Source organism: Rhinoderma darwinii, chromosome 7, assembly GCF_050947455.1.
Source record: "Rhinoderma darwinii isolate aRhiDar2 chromosome 7, aRhiDar2.hap1, whole genome shotgun sequence".
NCBI lineage: Eukaryota > Metazoa > Chordata > Amphibia > Anura > Rhinodermatidae > Rhinoderma > Rhinoderma darwinii.
The window spans coordinates 12,073,871-12,094,608 of NC_134693.1; the positions used below are offsets into that span (position 1 = coordinate 12,073,871).

The 20,738-nt window shown below is 38.4% G+C and overlaps 1 protein-coding gene across 1 annotated transcript in view; it reads left to right on the forward strand.

Moving 5' to 3' along the window:
* Positions 1 to 20,738, forward strand: part of CACHD1 (cache domain containing 1) — a 125,931-nt gene that overhangs the window by 48,811 nt on the left and 56,382 nt on the right. The window contains exons 3-4 of the mRNA XM_075832761.1: positions 13,261 to 13,409; positions 19,575 to 19,681. Coding sequence (XP_075688876.1) covers positions 13,261 to 13,409; positions 19,575 to 19,681 — 256 coding nt within the window. The remainder of the gene's footprint in view (positions 1 to 13,260; positions 13,410 to 19,574; positions 19,682 to 20,738) is intronic.

The window sequence follows — 20,738 nt, forward strand, 5'->3', positions numbered from 1 at the left end:
GAATATAAGTACTACAATACTGCCCCCTATATACAAGAATATAACTACTATAATACTGCTCCTATATACAAGAATATAACTACTATAATACTGTTCCTATATATAAGAATATAACTACTATAATACTGCTCCTATATACAAGAATATAACTACTATAATACTGCCCCCTATATACAAGAATCTAACTACTATAATACTTCTCCTATGTACAAGAATATAACTACTATAATACTTCTCCTATATACAAGAATATAACTACTATAATACTGCCCCTATATACAAGAACATAACTACTATAATACTGCTCCTATGTACAAGAATATAACTACTATAATACTGCTCCTATATACAAGAATATAACTACTATAATACTGCTCCTATATACAAGAATATAACTACTATAATACTGCTCCTATATACAAGAATATAACTACTATAATACTGCTCCGCATATACAAGAATATAACTACTATAATACTGCCCCCTATATACAAGAACATGACTACTATAATACTGCTCCTATATACAAGAATATAACTACTATAATACGGCTCCTATATACAAGAATATAACTACTATAATACTGCCCCTATATACAAGAATATAACTACTATAATACTGCCCCCTATATACAAGAATATAACTACTATAATACTGCTCCCTATATACAAGAATATAACTACTATAATACTGCCACCTATATACAACAATATAACTACTATAATACTGCTCCTATATACAAGAATATAACTACTATAATACTGCCCCCTATATACAAGAATATAACTACTATAATACTGCCCCTATATACAAGAATATAACTACTATAATACTGTTCCTATATACAAGAATATAACTACTATAATACTGCCCCCTATATACAAGAATATATCTACTATAATACTGCTCCTATATACAAGAATATAACTACTATAATACTGCCCCTATATACAATGATATAACTACTATAATACTGCTCCTAGATACAAGAATATAACTACTATAATACTGCCCCCTATATTCAAGAATATATCTACTATAATACTGCCCCCTATATACAAGAATATAAATACTATAATACTGCCCCTATATAGAAGAATATAACTACTATAATACTGCCCCCTATATACAGGAATATAACTACTATAACACTGCGCCCTATATACAAGAATATAACTACTATAATACTGCACCTATATACAAGAATATAACTACTATAATACTGCCCCTATATACAAGAATATAACTACTATAATACCGCTCTCTATATACAAGAATATAACTACTATAATACTGCTCCCTATATACAAGAATATAACTACTATAATACTGCCCATATACAAGAATATACCTACTATAATACTGCCCCCTATATACAAGAATATAACTACTATAATACTGCCTCCTATATACAAGAATATAACTACTATAATACTGCCCTCTATATACAAGAATATAACTACTATAATACTGCCCCCTATATACAAGAATATAACTACTATAATACTGCCCCTATATACAAGAATATAACTACTATAATACTGCCCCTATATACAAGAATATAACTACTATAATACTGCCCCTATATACAAGAATATAACTACTATAATACCGCTCTCTATATACAAGAATATAACTACTATAATACTGCCTCCTATATACAAGAATATAACTACTATAATACTGCCCTCTATATACAAGAATATAACTACTATAATACTGCCCCCTATATACAAGAATATAACTACTATAATACTGCCCCTATATACAAGAATATAACTACTATAATACTTCCCCATTATACAAGAATATAACTACTATAATACCGCTCTCTATATACAAGAATATAACTACTATAATACTGCCCCCTATATACAAGAATATAACTACTATAATACTGCCCCATTATACAAGAATATAACTACTATAATACCGCTCTCTATATACAAGAATATAACTACTATAATACTGCCCCCTATATACAAGAATATAACTACTATAATACCGCTCTCTATATACAAGAATATAACTACTATAATACTGCCCCCTATATACAAGAATATAACTACTATAATACCGCTCTCTATATACAAGAATATAACTACTATAATACTGCCCCTATATACAAGAATATAACTACTATAATACTTCCCCATTATACAAGAATATAACTACTATAATACCGCTCTCTATATACAAGAATATAACTACTATAATACTGCCCCCTATATACAAGAATATAACTACTATAATACTGCCCCATTATACAAGAATATAACTACTATAATACCGCTCTCTATATACAAGAATATAACTACTATAATACTTCCCCCTATATACAAGAATATAACTACTATAATACCGCTCTCTATATACAAGAATATAACTACTATAATACTGCCCCCTATATACAAGAATATAACTACTATAATACCGCTCTCTATATACAAGAATATAACTACTAGAATACTGCCCCTATATACAAGAATATAACTACTATAATACTTCCCCATTATACAAGAATATAACTACTATAATACCGCTCTCTATATACAAGAATATAACTACTATAATACTGCCCCCTATATACAAGAATATAACTACTATAATACTGCCCCATTATACAAGAATATAACTACTATAATACCGCTCTCTATATACAAGAATATAACTACTATAATACTGCCCCCTATATACAAGAATATAACTACTATAATACCGCTCTCTATATACAAGAATATAACTACTATAATACTGCCCCCTATATACAAGAATATAACTACTATAATACCGCTCTCTATATACAAGAATATAACTACTAGAATACTGCCCCTATATACAAGAATATAACTACTATAATACTGCCCCTATATACAAGAATATAGCTACTATAATACTGCCCTTATTGATTCCATAAGGTAGAAATGGTCCTCGACAAAATTAGAATTTCATGTAAATTTGTGCACGTCCCTCGTACCGTTTTTTTCCTATATAAATAAAGGTCTTCTTATTAATCACCCACATACCAGCGCTGGAGCAGTTGAGTGTATAAATAATCATTCATACACAATCCAGCGTTGGCATTCCTCCAGACTGTTAAAGATCCTGTTACTGAAAAGTTTGATGACCTCTGACCTCAAGAATTTGAGCCCAATGAGCTGCGGAGGGTCAGGAAGGGTTAATGCACTTGTCCTAAAAACACGGTTTCCCCAAGCGAGGCCCCGTAATGTAAGACTGTGTAAACTGAGCCCGATGACATCACCCCGACTGGCAGGTCCATCTTTCGGTGCAGTGGAAGGCCAGAGCGGGGATTTTACTGCCCAGATGAAGAATAAACAAGGAGCGCGAGGTTTGTCATTCAGCGCGGTTTAATGGCTGCCGCAGCGTTTGGAGAGGTCAGGCCTCAGTAAGTTTTAGTAACTTGCTGCATGACCCTCTTAAAGAAATAGGATCACGAGCAAATAACCAATTCTTTTTCCTGGACGCCTGATAGATTGCGGCTGAATCTGGTGCGGCATTGCTTTAGCAAAGTCTAAATGGCGCCTTAGAGGCTTTGACTCGTATAGACATCCCCCGTCCATATACCCGCTCGGGACTCCCCTATATGAGACAGAACGGAGTGCTGCTCTGTAACAGCGGATCCCACAGTGGTGGATGCGGCTCGGCTTTTTGGCTGCTTCCGTTTTTTTCGTTCTGTTAATCCATGAGCTAGAAACCGGTCCCGATAATGGACATTGGCGCGTGACTTTCTAAGGCTTTGTTCACATCTGAGTTGGAGCTTCTGTTGCAGATCCTTTCATATTAGATGGGGGAAAAAGTTCTGCATGTAGCGCTATTTTTCTCTCGGCGGAACCCAACCCCAACGGCTCGGCCGGACATGTATGTCATTTCAATAAAGCAAAGGAGATAAGTAATGACCAACACCTCTGATGCCGCTTCTCTTTAGAGCATGCATTAGGTTGGAAGGGTCTTCTGCCTGGCCCTTGACAGTAGACATTTGGGAACGGATGGGCTCTCCCTATATACTTTAGGTTTTCAGCCGGTCCCACTGAACATTGAAACCCTCTCCACTCTCGTGTATGGCATCCATGCCGTTCAGGAGTCTGCTGAAGCTGTGTGACCCAGCTTTTCTAGAACCAGATATAGCTATAAAATGGCTCTTCTAAATGGGTTCTTCAAATACGTTTTTTTTTTTCTATCACTTTTATGATTTCATATTCTTAGGTATGATATTTCTGCCCATCACCTGAATGCAAGATGTAACGTGCTAAAGAGGACCCATCAACCCTCCTGACATGTCTGTTTTAGTAAATACTTGTATTCCCCATGTCAAATTCTGGAACATCTTTTCTTAGAACTTTGCATTGTGCTGTTCCTCTGTTATTCCTCCTAGAAATGTTTGAATAAAGTGACAGCTGGGTGTTACCAGCTGGGGGTGTGTCCCTGCACATACTGACAATGTCCAATCAGTGCTGACTGAGTGAGATTGTAGGGGCACACCCCTCTGACCAGGGGAATGGTAACACCCAGTTGTCAACTTATTCATGCATTTCTAGGAGGAATATCAGAGGAATGGCACAAAGCCGGTTTGTAAGAAAAAAAAATGTTCCAGAATTGTTATTTCATAAAAAAATACACTTATTTACTAATATTGCCATGTCAGGTGACCGGTCGTCTGTAAATGGTTGCGTATCTGTAGACCGCAGCAATGGCAGGTACTGGGCTCGCTGCGCTCTTGCCCCCCCCCCCCCACCCCCATACAAATGTGTTTTGCAAATGCTCTGATTTATCACTTGCCAAAATCTACTCCTGTATTCTTACTATTTAATTTAAATTCGTTTCCGCTTCGCTATAGGATTAGGGTCGGAGTGTTGATATCTTTAAGGCTTTACACCAGCACGCGGAGGTTATTTATGGGGGTCTCTTAACCTGTTTGTTCTCATTTACGGTGGCTATTAAGTATTCACCACAGAGACCGGTTTCCCGGCTGCTCGGTGTACAATGCGTAACTCTTTCCATCCCGTGCTACGTCGTTGCTCGGTCCCTGAATACTTTGCTGCGTTTCCATTTTGGAGCGATAGCGGATCCCCTGTATCAAAACCAAAAAATGGCCTTACTGTCCCTGTCATCCAATAAGGAAAAAAAATTCTAATTGGTTATTTGGGATCAACACCATATTTTCAATAAGGCCCAATCTGTCTGCGTAAAAGTATGCATAAAATATTACGTTTGTAATTGTTTTGTTTTACTTATGTACTAATTATAAGTTACGGGACATTTTCTTCTCCATTCAGGCCTAAAGCTAAATCTAGAGTTCTGCTGGTTTCCTTTTACGAGAGAGCAGAGGATTGTGGGAGCTCAGAAGACTCCTACACAGAGCTCGGCTCCGGTCACATGTCTGACAGCAGAGTGGAGCTTGACTGTTTCCAAGGGCAACCAGCGGAATGATAAAAGCAGCTCTAGATGTGAATGGAGACAATAATGTAAAATAAGTGGGAAAAACTTTGCTTTTTATGGAGATTTAATCTGGAATAAAACTAACTCTAAATATCCTATTGGCAAAAATGTCCGCTTCCAATATTTCTGTAATTAAAAATAAAAGATAATTAATATATTTTTGCTATTAAGGTGCCCACACACATTAGACAAAGCTTGGCCGAACCTGATGATAAGTTTCGAACTGGGGCCAACCCCTTTAAATTCTCATCTATCTACAGGATAGGTGATGAGTGTCTGATCAATTAGGCTTTCATCCCTAGGACCCCCACCGATCATGAGAATTGAGGTCCCTGTGTACCCCTTACAGCTCCCTGCTGTACAATTGGAAAAATTACCAGGAAAAAATCTGCAAGATTTCTATTAATTGCGCTGAATTTCGGTTTCGAGTTTTTTTTCGATGAATTGCCCAGCCCTAATGTCAGTGCATGCTGGGAGTTGCAGTTTCAGATCGGCCATAGTCACAGGATGCCTACTACTGTCCCGAAGATGGCCCCTGCCCCCTTCACCTGCCCATCGTCAGCCCCCCTTTATTTGCCAGCTGCGGATTCATATTCACAATCCGCTCTTGATAAGATTGAAATCCTTTTTGCCTTTCAGATGTCATTTTTCATCTGAAAGGGGCTTCTTTTGAGATGCAAAGCTTAAGGGAGCGACGCTACGGAGCGGCTCGGGGAATATGTGCAGATAAACAAAAAGGACGCCTGGGGAAAATTAAGCCAGATAAAAGGAACAGATAGGCCGGATAAAAAAAACCCGCCTCCCATTGAAAACACAAAAGGAATTGATATTCAAAGGACTGTTTGAGGTTCTCTCGTAAAAGAAAAATAAAATCCACTTACCAAACATATTTACATATTTAACACTATCACATCTCCGCTCGCCGTCTGCCCATAGGCCAATATTAGTTGGTTGGCGGTTTCTAGGTTAGGGCCACATGGGCAACACCCAGACCGCAGTCATCTACCTCCTATCATGTTGTCGGTGGTCGTTTTTAATTACAGCCTATAAGGCGATACGGTCACGGGGGGCAGCGCGCCTCGTCATCACCTGAAGTCTCTATTACAGCCTGGAACAATGGTGGCTTGTCCTGTCACTATGGTAATGGTCCAAGCTGCCATTGATGCCTCGGTAATACTGCTGCCGGGTCTATATCAGACGTTCTGTCCGATAGTCCTACATGTTTAGTATGTTAGGGGGAAATTAAATCTATAGTTGATAGCAAACTTTTTTAGCCCAAACACACAGAATATTCGGTCAGTGATGGACGGGTCACCAGTCGTATGTCAGACCAAACTTCTGGACCTTCGTCTAGGAGAAGAGCTATGAAGAGCGTCTCTCGTTGTGGAGGACTTGACATATCGGTTTATTATACAAGCAGCCCATTGAGATTTAGGGTATGTGCACACGTAGTGACCAAAAACGTCTGAAAATCCAGAGCTGTTTTCAAGGGAAAACAGACCCTGCTTTTCAGACGTTTTTTGACCAACTCGCATTTTTCGCGCCGTTTTCGCTGCGTTTTTTACGTCCGTTTTTGGAGCTGTTTTCATTGGAGTCTATGAGAAAACAGCTCCAAAAACGTCTGAAAGAAGTGTCCTGCACTTCTTTTGACGAGGCTGTATTTTTACGCGTCGTCGTTTGACAGCTGTCAAACGACGACGCGTAAATAACAGGTCGTCTGCACAGTACGTCGGCAAACCCATTCAAATGAATGGGCAGATGTTTGCCGACGTATTGTAGCCCTATTTTCAGACGTAAAACGAGGCATAATACGCCTCGTTTACGTCTGAAAATAGGTCGTGTGAACCCAGCCTTATATGAACTATGTAATACTTAATTTCCCCTTTGGTGGCGCTGCTGCAAAATTGAACACTTCAAGCCGAGTTTCTTACAGTGATCGCTCAGGGGCGTGGCAGCGGAACATCCTGTGATTAACTTTTCAGGGGACCGGGGACCCGGGACCCTTCTAACAAAACGGGACAACCCCTTTAATTTTTACCAATAGTTGACAATAAATACAGAATAAAGCAGCTAATTAATGTGTGCGCATAGCCTAGAGCAGCTTGTGGTTTGGGCTGTCACATAACCTTGCCTTAGGACTGTTTGTAAGTAGAAAGGTCCTCTACAGATCCCCCAAAAAATTCCTGTATTTGGGGACAGCGTGATTATGGTTGGTCTAGTTGGATTTCCACCTGTAGGATCTAACTTGTCCTTGAGATAAGCAGCACCTTCGGTTTCTGTTTGCCACTTATCTTGTCTCCTCCATAACAATAACAGAACGATGGCCATGGACTTCGATCTCCCTACAATTGTCTATTTGAGGACTTAAAGGGGTTTTCCCCAAATCATTATTTATCACCTATCCACAGGATAAATTATAAATATCAGATCGGTGGTGGTCCGACCACTGGGACCCCACCGATCAGGAGAATGGGCTTACCTTGCCGTTCCTGGGAGACTCATAGGAATGGAGTGGTAGTGCTCATTCTCGACCACCTCCCCATGTTTTTCTATGGGGCTACCAAGCGCTTTCTTCGGCAGCCCCATAGAAATAAATGGTGTTGGTCGATCATGCGCAATACTGCTCCGTTCCTATGGGGCTCCCAGGTACAGCAAGGTAAGCCAGTTTTTGTGATCGGTGGCGATCCCAGCGGACAGACCCTCACCGATCAGATATTTATCACCTACCCTGTGGATAGGTGATAAATAAGGATTATGGGAAAACCCCTTTAAATATCATCTGTGGCCAGTTTTAGAGGGTCCCCACTAATGGATGGAGAATTATTTTTTAGAACATTTTTAGGAAGGAGGACTGTTCACTACATAGACCCCGCCGCCAGTAATCTTCATGGACCGCCTTAGTCATGGTTCTGGCAAGCCCTAGTGCTGCCCCATGCCTGTCATAGACTGCAGATTGATTACATCCAATTAGTATTCTTAATTTCATTAAAATTAAACAATCAATTCCCACGGACCGGTTAAAGATTTATGGCATCTCTATATTGGGATAATATTTCACTTAGGATTTCCTCTCCTCAGAGACGTCTCGTACACTTGTAGATTTTAATGCAAATGACTGTGGGATTTACAAATTCATCACTCATTATCCATTCACACAACAACAAAAAATCCTGGCCCGACGCGTTCTGTAAATGACAGTTAAAGAATTCATTTGTCAATATAAATTCTCGGCAATCCACCCAGGATTTATTAATTGGAGAGATTGGATTACTAGCTGAGAAGGGGCCCAGTGACTGTGGGAATGGGAGAGGTTTGTGCTGAAAAAATGTAAAGCAACTATGAGAAGAGTGATGAATATAATATAAAACCTCCTCCCTGTTCTTATCCATGTTCTTTTACATAGGGGGCAGTATTATCGTAGTTATATTCTTGTATATAGGAGCAGTATTATAGTAGTTATATTCTTGTATATAGGGGGCAGTATTATCGTAGTTATATTCTTGTATATAGGAGCAGTATTATAGTAGTTATATTCTTGTATATAGGGGCAGTATTATAGTAGTTATATTCTTGTATATAGGGGGCAGTATTATAGTAGTTATATTCTTGTATATAGGGAGCAGTATTAGAGTAGTTATATTCTTGTATATAGGGGGCAGTATTATAGTAGTTATATTCTTGTATATAGGGATCAGTATTATAGTAGTTATATTCTTGTATATAGGGAGCAGTATTATAGTAGTTATATTCTTGTATATAGGGGCAGTATTATAGTAGTTATATTCTTGTATATAGGAGCAGTATTATAGTAGTTATATTCTTGTATATAGGAGCAGTATTATAGTAGTTATATTCTTGTATATTGGAGCAGTATTATAGTAGTTATATTCTTGTATATAGGAGCAGTATTATAGTAGTTATATTCTTGTATATTGGAGCAGTATTATAGTAGTTATATTCTTGTATATAGGAGCTGTATTATAGTAGTTATATTCTTGTATATAGGAGCAGTATTATTGTAGTTATATTCTTGTATATAGGAGGCAGTATTATAGTAGTTATATTCTTGTATATAGGGGCAGTATTATAGTAGTTATATTCTTGTATATAGGAGGCAGTATTATAGTAGTTATATTCTTGTATATAGGGGCAGTATTATAGTAGTTATATTCTTGTATATAGGGGGCAGTATTATAGTAGTTATATTCTTGTATATAGGGGGCAGTATTATAGTAGTTATATTCTTGTATATAGGAGGCAGTATTATAGTAGTTATATTCTTGTATATAGGGGCAGTATTATAGTAGTTATATTCTTGTATATAGGAGCAGTATTATAGTGGATATATTCTTGTATATAGGAGCAGTATTATAGTAGTTATATTCTTGTATATAGGAGCAGTAATATAGTAGTTCTATTCTTGTATATAGGGGGCAGTATTATAGTAGTTATATTCTTGTATATAGGGGCAGTTTTATAGTAGTTATATTCTTGTATATAGGGGGCAGTATTATAGTAGTTATATTCTTGTATATAGGAGCAGTATTATATTATTTATATTCTTGTATATAGGAGCAGTATTATAGTAGTTATATTCTTGTATATAGGGGGCAGTATTATAGTAGTTATATTCTTGTATATAGGGGGCAGTATTATAGTAGTTATATTCTTGTATATAGGGGGCAGTATTATAGTAGTTATATTCTTGTATATAGGAGCAGTATTATAGTATTTATATTCTTGTATATAGGAGCAGTATTATAGTAGTTATATTCTTGTATATAGGGCAGTATTATAGTAGTTATATTCTTGTATATAGGGCAGTATTATAGTAGTTATATTCTTGAATATAGGAGCAGTATTATAGTATTTATATTCTTGTATATAGGAGCAGTATTATAGTAGTTATATTCTTGTATATAGGGGCAGTATTAAAGTGGTTATATTCTTGTATATAGGAGCAGTATTATAGTAGTTATATTCTTATATATAGGGGGCAGTATTATAGTAGTTATATTCTTGTATATTGGAGCAGTATTATAGTAGTTATATTCTTGTATATAGGAGCAGTATTATAGTAGTTATATTCTTGTATATAGGAGCAGTATTATTGTAGTTATATTCTTGTATATAGGAGGCAGTATTATAATAGTTATATTCTTGTATATAGGGGCAGTATTATAGTAGTTATATTCTTGTATATAGGAGGCAGTATTACAGTAGTTATATTCTTGTATATAGGGGCAGTATTATAGTAGTTATATTCTTGTATATAGGGGCAGTATTATAGTAGTTATATTCTTGTATATAGGGAGCAGTGTTATAGTAGTTATATTCTTGTATATAGGGGCAGTATTATAGTAGTTATATTCTTGTATATAGGAGGCAGTATTATAGTAGTTATATTTTTGTATACAGCGGGCAGTATTATAGTAGTTATATTCTTGTATATAGCGGGCAGTATTATAGTAGTTATATTCTTGTATTTAGGAGCAGTATTATAGCAGTTATATTCTTGTATATAGGGGCAGTATTATAGTAGTTACATTCTTGTACTGTATATAGGAGCAGTATTATAGTAGTTATATTCTTGTATATAGGGGCAGTATTATAGTAGTTATATTCTTGTACTGTATATAGCAGCAGTATTATAGTAGTTATATTCCTGTATATAGGGGCAGTATTATAGTAGTTATATTCTTGTATATAGGGGGCAGTATTATAGTAGTTATATTCTTGTATATAGGAGCAGTATTATAGTAGTTATATTCAAGTATATAGAAGCAGTATTATAGTAGTTATATTCTTGTATATAGGGGGCAGTATTATAGTAGTTATATTCTTGTATGTAGGAGCAGTATTATAATAGTTATATTCAAGTATATAGGAGCAGTATTATAGTAGTTATATTCTTGTATATGGGGGGGCAGTATTATAGTAGTTATATTCTTGTATATAGCAGCAGTATTACAGTAGTTATATTCTTGTATATATGGGCAGTATTATAGTAGTTATATTCTTGTATATAGGAGCAGTATTATAGTAGTTATATTCTTGTATATAGGGGGCATTTTTATAGTAGTTATATTCTTGTATATAGGAGGCAGTATTATAGTAGTTATATTCTTGTATATAGGGGGCAGTATTATAGTAGTTATATTCTTGTATATAGGGGCAGTTTTATAGTAGTTATATTCTTGTATATAGGGGGCAGTATTATAGTAGTTATATTCTTGTATATAGGAGCAGTATTATAGTATTTATATTCTTGTATATAGGAGCAGTATTATAGTATTTATATTCTTGTATATAGGTGCAGTATTATAGTAGTTATATTCTTGTTTATAGGGGGCAGTATTATAGTAGTTATATTCTTGTTTATAGGGGGCAGTATTATAGTAGTTATATTCTTGTATATAGGGGGCAGTATTATAGTAGTTATATTCTTGTATATAGGAGCAGTATTATAGTAGTTATATTCTTGTATATAGGAGCAGTATTATAGTAGTTATATTCTTGTATATAGGGCAGTATTATAGTAGTTATATTCTTGAATATAGGAGCAGTATTATAGTATTTATATTCTTGTATATAGGAGCAGTATTATAGTTATATTCTTGTATATAGGGGGCAGTATTAAAGTGGTTATATTCTTGTATATTGGGGCAGTATTATAGTAGTTATATTCTTGTATATAGGGGGCAGTATTATAGTAGTTATATTCTTGTATATAGGAGCAGTATTATAGTAGTTATATTCTTGTATATAGGAGCAGTATTATAGTAGTTATATTCTTGTATATAGGAGCAGTATTATAGTAGTTCTATTCAAGTATATAGGAGCAGTATTATAGTAGTTATATTCTTGTATATAGGGGGCAGTATTATAGTAGTTATATTCTTGTATGTAGGAGCAGTATTATAGTAGTTATATTCTTGTATATAGGGGCAGTATTATAGTAGTTATATTCTTGTATATAGGTGCAGTATTATAGTAGTTATATTCTTGTATATAGGAGCAGTGTTATAGTAGTTATATTATTGTATATAGGGGCAGTAATATAGTAGTAATAGTGGTAGAAACAAGGGGAGGAATCCTCCAGCTCACCTGGCACGGTATGAGTGTCGCTGTCTGCGCCCGGATCCTTTTCGTGTCGGCACACGTAGCAGAAGCAGAGATAGGAGAAGGTTAGATCCAGCGCTTGGGTAGAGGTAAAACGGAAGAAAATTTCCAAGTTTAATTGAAGCTAGTTAAAAGTCCATGATAGTATGGTCCTGGTGTGTGGGTAATGAGAGGATGATCCTGTAGAAGCTTCTACAGGATCATCCTCTCATTACCCACACACCAGGACCATACTATCATGGACTTTTAACTAGCTTCAATTAAACTTGGAAATTTTCTTCCGTTTTACCTCTACCCAAGCGCTGGATCTAACCTTCTCCTATCTCTGATAGTAGTAATAGTCTTGTATATAGGGGCAGTATTATAGTGGTTATATTCTTGTATATAGGGGGCAGTATTATAGTGGTTATATTCTTGTATATAGGGGCAGTATTATAGTAGTTATATTCTTGTATATAGGGGGCAGTATTATAGTAGTTATATTCTTGTATATAGGAGCAGTATTATAGTAGTTATAGTCTTGTACATAGGGGGCAGTATTATGGTAGTTATGTTTTTGTCCCATCAGGAGCAGTTTTGGGTACTGGGAATGCTAATTTCGTCATATAAGTTGTTCATCTCTGTGGAGCTTTGCCAGGGTTTTACCATGACTCTTTCTTTTTGTTTTTTCTCTCTTACCAGCTGGCCAAGAAGATACGGGAAAAGTTTAATCGTTACTTGGATGTGGTAACACGGAATAAACAGGTGGTTGAAGCGTCATATACTGCCCATCTCACCTCCCCACTCACTGCCATCCAGGACTGCTGCACTATCCCACCGTCCATGATGGAGTAAGTAACGCGCTTCTAGTCTTCAACATGATTGTTACTGTTTTTCTTATTGTGAGCTGAGCCGGTGTATAAAGCATCATTGCAGTTAAAACTCCCTCCTTTCAGCTACCAGAGGTAACTGAGAAGTTGGGGCATCGCTGCGTGAATCCTTTAGATAAGGCGCTCAATAGCGAGCGCTGCATCTTAGTGTTTTTTCATCGAGGGGGCTCCCCCTCTCACCCCATCGGCACCCTGCAATGCAATCGCAGGGTGCTGATGGCTTTGACGGAAGCCGTTGGGCCTAACAAAGTCCCACAGGTCTGCCTGTAGTGGATGTCTCTTAGTCAGTTTTACACTGACAGGCAATAATCCACTGCAGTACAGAAGTATTGCAGTGTTCTAAAAGTGATCAAATGATCGCACAGTAAAGTCCCCTAGTGGGACTAAAAAAAAAATTACATTTTATAATAAAAATCCCAAGTGAAAATAAACCATTTTCCCCTTACAAAATTCTTTAAAAGTTACACATATTTGCTATGGCTGCATCCGTAACGACCCCAACTATAAAGATATTATGTTTACCCCGCACGGCGAACACCGTAAAAAATAAAATAAAACAATGAATTGCGGTTTTCTGTTCATCCTGCCTTACAAAAAATGTGATTAAAAAGCGATCAAAAAGTCGCATTGACTCCAAAATGGTATCAATAAAAACTATAAGTCGTCCCGCAAAAGAAAATCCCTTGTACAGGTGCTTTGGCGGAAAAATAAAAAAGTTATGGCTCTTCAAATATGGAGACGACACAAAATAAAAAAAAATTAAAAAAAGTTATTATACCTTGTAAAATTAGTAAAACATAAAAAAAATATATCAATTTGGTATCGTTGCAATCGTCACGACCCGCTGAATAACGTTGTTATGTTATTTTTACCACACGTTAAACTGTAAATTTAGGCTGCAAAAAAGTGTCGAAATTGCTGTTTTCTTTCAATTTACCCCAAAAAAAGTTAATAAAAGTTAATCAATAAATTACATGTCCCCCAAAATAGTGCTATACAAAAATACAACTTGTCCTGCAAAAAACAAGTCTTTATACAGCTATGTCGACGCAAAAATAAAAAAATTATAGCTCTTTTATAGCCACGATGTTAAAACAAAAAAAAATGGCCTGGTCATAAATGCCTAAAATAGGCAGGTCACTAAGGGGTTAAAGGGTCTGTGAGAGCAAAGACATACGCGGAATCTTTCTACTCTTACAGAACGTCTCTCCATTCTACCTCATATAGGGGGCCTAAGCGGGGGAACCCCCTCTGACATCCCTAGTAAGTCATATGAACAGGGGTTGTCTTCATGAGACAACCCCTTTAAGGACTATTAAATTCTTTCGGAAACAATTTGTACGTTGTTTTTTTTCCCCTCCTTTTTATCTTTAGTTCATCAAAGTCAGAGTCGAAATTAATCCCTAGATGCTTTAAAGCCCAAAATTCTGTTTTGAACCTCTGCAATAATCTAAACAATATGTCTGCCCTCACCGTGGCTGATTAGGAAAGACGTCTCCCTGAAAGATAATGACTGATGGCAGATGAAAAACATTTGGACCACCTTGTCTGTTTGGCTTATTTCCTCCCGTCCCCTCATATACTGCACAGCAGGGTGTCGGGAAATAAAAAATAAAAAAAATTCTCAATTCGTTTTTGGAGGTCCCTGAAGGTCATGTGGCTGCTTCACTTCTTAATTTCTTAATTCATCATATACTTGCATTCAATTATTTTGTTAATTTGAATCTTGTGAGCGTCTGGGTTACAAGATGAAAGAGGGAAGTTATAGACACAAGTCTAAGATCGTGGGGTTCATGTACAAAACACACACAAAAATATAAAAAATTTAATATTCCAGCAATACCTCCTGTAAATATCTGCGATATTATACTGTCACATTGCAATTGTCCCAGATCAGACCTGTCTTTGACTGTAAGGTACCTGGCTGCAGCAGGAGCCCTCCTCCGCTGCTTTGTCTACAATAGGAGTGAAGGCCCCTTATCGTAGTCGTAACCCCAACATCTGCCTGTCAAATGGAATAGAACTGAAGGACATGTTTCAGGAGCTTCAGAAAATCCCGCTCTCTGACAAACATTGCGGGCAGGTTTTTCTTCTGTATAGAGTTCCTTCCAGTTGCAAATTTCAAGCGCCGCCTTGAGACTGACAGGTCAGACGGGGAAAGTTTTTTTGGCCGCAGCTTTTTATACGATCTAATATTATTCAAAAATCGCTCATCGAGGGAGGTTGAGGGGTTTTCCTTGACTTTTATATTGATGACCGGTTCTTAGCCTAGCCCCTTCAAGTGTCATAAACACCTCTAGATGCTGTGCCTGGGATTGCAACTCCGTCCCATTCACTTAAATGGAACTGGTCTTCAGAGATCTGCAATGCTAGGCACGTCCACTACGGATATGTACGGCGCTGTGCCTGGTAAATTGTGAAGAGGCCGTGACTATCTATTTCAAATTCAGGTCTGACTACTTTCTTAAACCAACACTAAATCTAGAAATGAATCATAAACTTAAACATGAGATAAACTTGTTCACATGTTCCTGTAATTCTGTAGAAATCCTGCAGGGAACACCAGGGTTAATTTTTTAGCTATTTTCCGAATTACTGAGGAGGTGGAGCATAGCAAATGAGTGAGGCTTAACTATACTTGTGTCCTACTGCAGACAGGGCTGAGGCTCCTGCTGCAGCCAGTTGTCTTACAGCCAGATACAGAATTGTAAAGAGTAGGAGGGAAATGGCTGATGATCTGGGACATACAGAGATTTATTTTTATATTTCTATCTCTAGTGGCGGAATTTTCTTATGTAAAACAAATATTTCTACCTCTAGTGGCGAAATTCTCTTATGTAAAACGAATAATTTTTATGTTAAACATTTTTTAAGACATTTTGGTGTTTTTCTTTTTAGCTGTAATAAAATATGTAAATAAAGAAATATATCCTGCAGTTTTGCCTCTAACCACTGAGCCTCACAACAGCCTGACCCTTCCTGTTCTGTAGAGATGACTTTTCAGCAGTCATCTCATTATCATCACAGGCAGGATTACACTGGTTTTCACTGGTTTACAGATGGAATTTTGAGGCAGATTTTTCTGCCTGCAAAAAAACTCAGTGTGAACAGGGCCTTAAAGTTCCTCCAGGAATTTTGAGGCAGATTTTGAACTGCCTGCACGTATTTTTCTGCGCCGTTTTTCACCGCCGTTTTTCACCCTTGGTCATTGAAGCTAATGCAAGGACGGCGGGCAACAAACGCAGCGAAAAACGCTCAGAAACGAGCGCCGCAGGTTTTTTTGGTCTCCCATTGATTTTAACGGTAGGTCAGAGGTGAAAAGCACGGCAAGAGAGGACATGCCACTTTTTTTTTTTTCTGCCTCCCATTGGAATCACTACGCAGTTTCCGCATCAAAATCCGCGCCAAAAAACAGAATTGACCCTTCGTATTCTGTTATCTAGAGTCGTTTTTTTGGCCTGGTTTATGTTTTTGCTGTTGTGTTCGAATTCTTCTTATTTATATTATAATTGTAAATTTTCCAAAGCTTTAAAAATAAAAATCTGGTCTGCAGTGTGAATTAAGGCCACATCAAACCCGGCCTGAGCTGAAGTGAGAAGATTCAAAGCGCCTGCAAACCTTATTTTATCCTCTCCACTGCTGATCTCCAGCTTGTAAATCCTGTTGAGGAAGAATAAAAATGACTGCAGTCTGATGGGAATTAAGTGTCTGAAGTTCAAAGCGCGCAGCACATCAGAGCACCTGTCAATCAAGCGAGCGTCTTGCAAGCTACAGAGGGGAGCGGATATCTCCGTGGGGAGCAGATCAAAGTGGGAGTCACCGCGCTGTTTTCTCCCTTGGGAGGCTGTTTCGATCAGTTTTTTTTTCATTAAAGTGAATACAGAAGGCACTTTCTTTCCCTCTTCCATTACTTTTCTCTATTTTTTTTTTCTAAATGCAACTTCCCTTGAAAATTGAATTTCAGGCGGCTTTTTGATCTTCTGTAAGTTGGCGAAGAAACCAATTACAATCGAATGTGTTTTGTTTTTTTCCCCCTCTGTAGAAAGGCTGCGGTTGTTTTTTAAGGCCCCGGATTTCAGCGTCGTCGTCTTTGTGTCATTTTGTTTGTGTGTATACCGCAGTAAAAAAAACTCGACGTCCAGCCTACTGAAAATTTTTCGGTGTAGCATCCCGCTGCTTTGCAGGCTTTGAACCGGGAGATTTCCTTGTTTTCCAGTCGGTGTGTGGTTTACATTGTGCGTGCACCGGGTCTGTTGACAGCAATTTATTCGCCTTTTCTCGCCGTCTAATTGATAGCGGTGCTCGGCTGCATTTTGTACTACAAGCCGGCTCTCCCTGTGTATGTTTTTGTCATGCTGGGACCCTCCTGGGTTAGAAATGTGAGTTATTTTGTAGCTTCCTCAAATTATGAAAAATATCTGTTCCTGGATTTGTTTTTCCCATTACTTGTAGGTATGGATAGACGCGTAGACTAGATCTGGCCATACATGAGAATTTTTTTTTTGCCCCAGACAAAGATTTGCTCTATGCTAGACCCATTGTTCTATGTTTCTAAAATGATGGATAGAGCATAGGTAGACTTGGCAGATGTTGTAAAACCTTCTATGATATTCTGGTGACTGGCGGAAGGGTTGATGATGCAAAAACGCTGTCATTTAGATGATGCACAGTGTTTTTATAATGCTTTTCACAGTCTCCACTAGGGGGAGTTTACTGCATACAGATTTATTGAGTTCAATATAAAACCGTATGCAGTAAGCTCATAAGCTCCCCCTAGTGGTGACTGCAGGCAGACAGAATTTTATCATTAAAGAGACTGTCACCACATTATAAGTGCCCTATCTCCTACATAAGGAGATCGGCGCTATAATGTAGGTGACAGCAGTGCTTTTTATTTAGAAAAACCATCTATTTTTATCACTTTATGAGCGATTTTTAGCTTTATGCTAATAAGATTCTTAATGCCCAAGTGGGCGTGTTTTTACTTTAGACCAAGTGGCCGTTGTACAGAGGAGTGTATGACACTGACCAATCAGCGTCATGCACTTCTCCATTCATTTACTCTGCACTAGCGATATAGCTATGTCGCTATGTGCAGCCACATACACAAAGGCTAACATTACAGAGGAGTGTATGACGCTGACCAATCTGCGACCAATCAGTGACCAATCAGCGTCATACACTTCTCTCCATTCATTTACACAAGCAATCTAGCTATATCACTATGTGCAGCCACATACAAAAACACTAACATTACTGCAGTGTCCTGACAGTGAATATACATTACCTACAGCCAGGACGTCATGTGTATTCAGAATCCTGACACTTCTGAATCTTTTCTGTGAGATTTCCAGCAAGGCAAGCGTAATCTCGTTTTAAATGACAGTTTACAGCGTAATCTCGCGAGATTACGTTTGCCTTGCTGGAAATCTCACAGAAAAGATTCTGAAGTGTCAAGATTCTGAATACACATCCCGTCCTGGCTGGAGGTAATGTATATTCATTATCAGGACACTGCAGTAATGTTAGTGTTTGTGTATGTGGCTGCACATAGTGATATAGCTAGATTGCTTGTGTAAATGAATGGAGGGAAGTGTATGACGCTGATTGGTCACTGATTGGTCAGCGTCATACACTCCTCTCCACAACGCCCACTTGGTCTAAAGTAAAAACGCCCACTTGAGCATGAAGAAACGAATTAGCATAAAGCTAAAAATCGCTCCTAATGTTGTAAAAACAGATCGTTTTTCTAAATAAAAACCACTGCTGTCACCTACATTATAGCACCGATCTCCTTATGTAGGAGACAGGACACTTATAATGTGGTGACAGAGCCTCTTTAAACTCTTAAGTTTATGCAGCGGATTTAGATCGCTTTATTTTTGGATAATAAAATGTTTAAGGTACTAGTCACGGTGCCACAATTGAGGTTTTTGCTTAACAGATTTTCCATTCCACATTTTTCCTATTGAATTTAATGAGAATCAAATTTTGGGAATTTTATGTTAAATAAAAAGTCGGACCACAAAACGTATAATAGTAATTTCTCCTATAAACTGAACACCTGCTGGTGGGGGCGGTTTGTGGACTGATCTGTTAACCCCATATTTTTCAATTCAATTTTAGTTTTGATGGGAATTTCAACACCAATGTCTCGAGAACAATCAGCTGTGACAGATTGTCCACGACGGTCAACAGTCGAGCGTTCAACCCAGGCAGGGACCTCAACTCAGGTGAGTGGTAGCAGGAGCCATGTCCTTTTGGTTATGTTTTGTGGTTTTTTGTTTTTGTTTCTCCTTTTCGCATTTAATTTTGGACTCTAGACTGTGTGGTTTTTGACTTGGAGACTGGACTTTGCCTGCTGTTAGGCCTCATTCACACGACAGGGTTTCCCGGCCGGGTGCCGGCCGTTCATAAATCGGCCGGCACCCGGCTGCATTAGGAATAATAGACCCCTAATGGGGCTATTCACACGACCGATTTTTTTGACGGCCGGGAAAACCGGGCGTCAAAAAATGGGACATGCTCTATTTTCGGCCGGGTACCCGGCCGCCCGGCTCCCATAGAAGTCTATGGGGCTGGGTAATACACAGCCATCGCCGGAATGTGTCCCGAGTGATGGCCGGGTTTTCCGTCGCTTGCGCTCTATCTCCTCCTCACAGCGCAGAGTGCATGTGAGGAGGAGGAGTTGATGCCATTCGGACGAATGGCTGTACGCTGTACACTGTGTGGCAGGGCCGGGCTGTACAGCAGGTGGAGGGAGCACTGCGCTGGCTCCCTTCCTCTGCTTGTTTTAAAAGCACCCTGGCCCGGCGACACCTTCCATGGTGCCGCTAGCAGCTGCTGCTGCTGCTGCGGCTGCTACTACTGTAGCGGCACCACTATAGCAGAGCGGGGAGGTATCTCCCCGCTCTGCTATGTGCTAGCCCCACTTTAGCTCCTTGAAGGAGCGGAATCCCTGTGTTTTCGGGGATTCCGCTCCTGGACGGAGCGCTTGATGTCTCTGTCCATATCTGGGCAGTGACATCAGGGGAAACTCCTGAAGCGGAATCCCCAAACACATGGGGATTCCCCTTCAGCAGTTGCCGCTGATGTCACTGTCCAGATCTGCCCGGCCCGGAACGGATGCAAAACTTTATGCAAACCGGCCGGGCAAAATGGCCGATTTTACTGGCCGACACTCGGGCTCGGGCGGGACCCGGTCGTGTGAACCCAGCCTTAGGCCTCATTCACACGAGCGTATAAATTCACGCGTATGAATCTGGTCCGTGTGCGTTTCGTTATGCATCA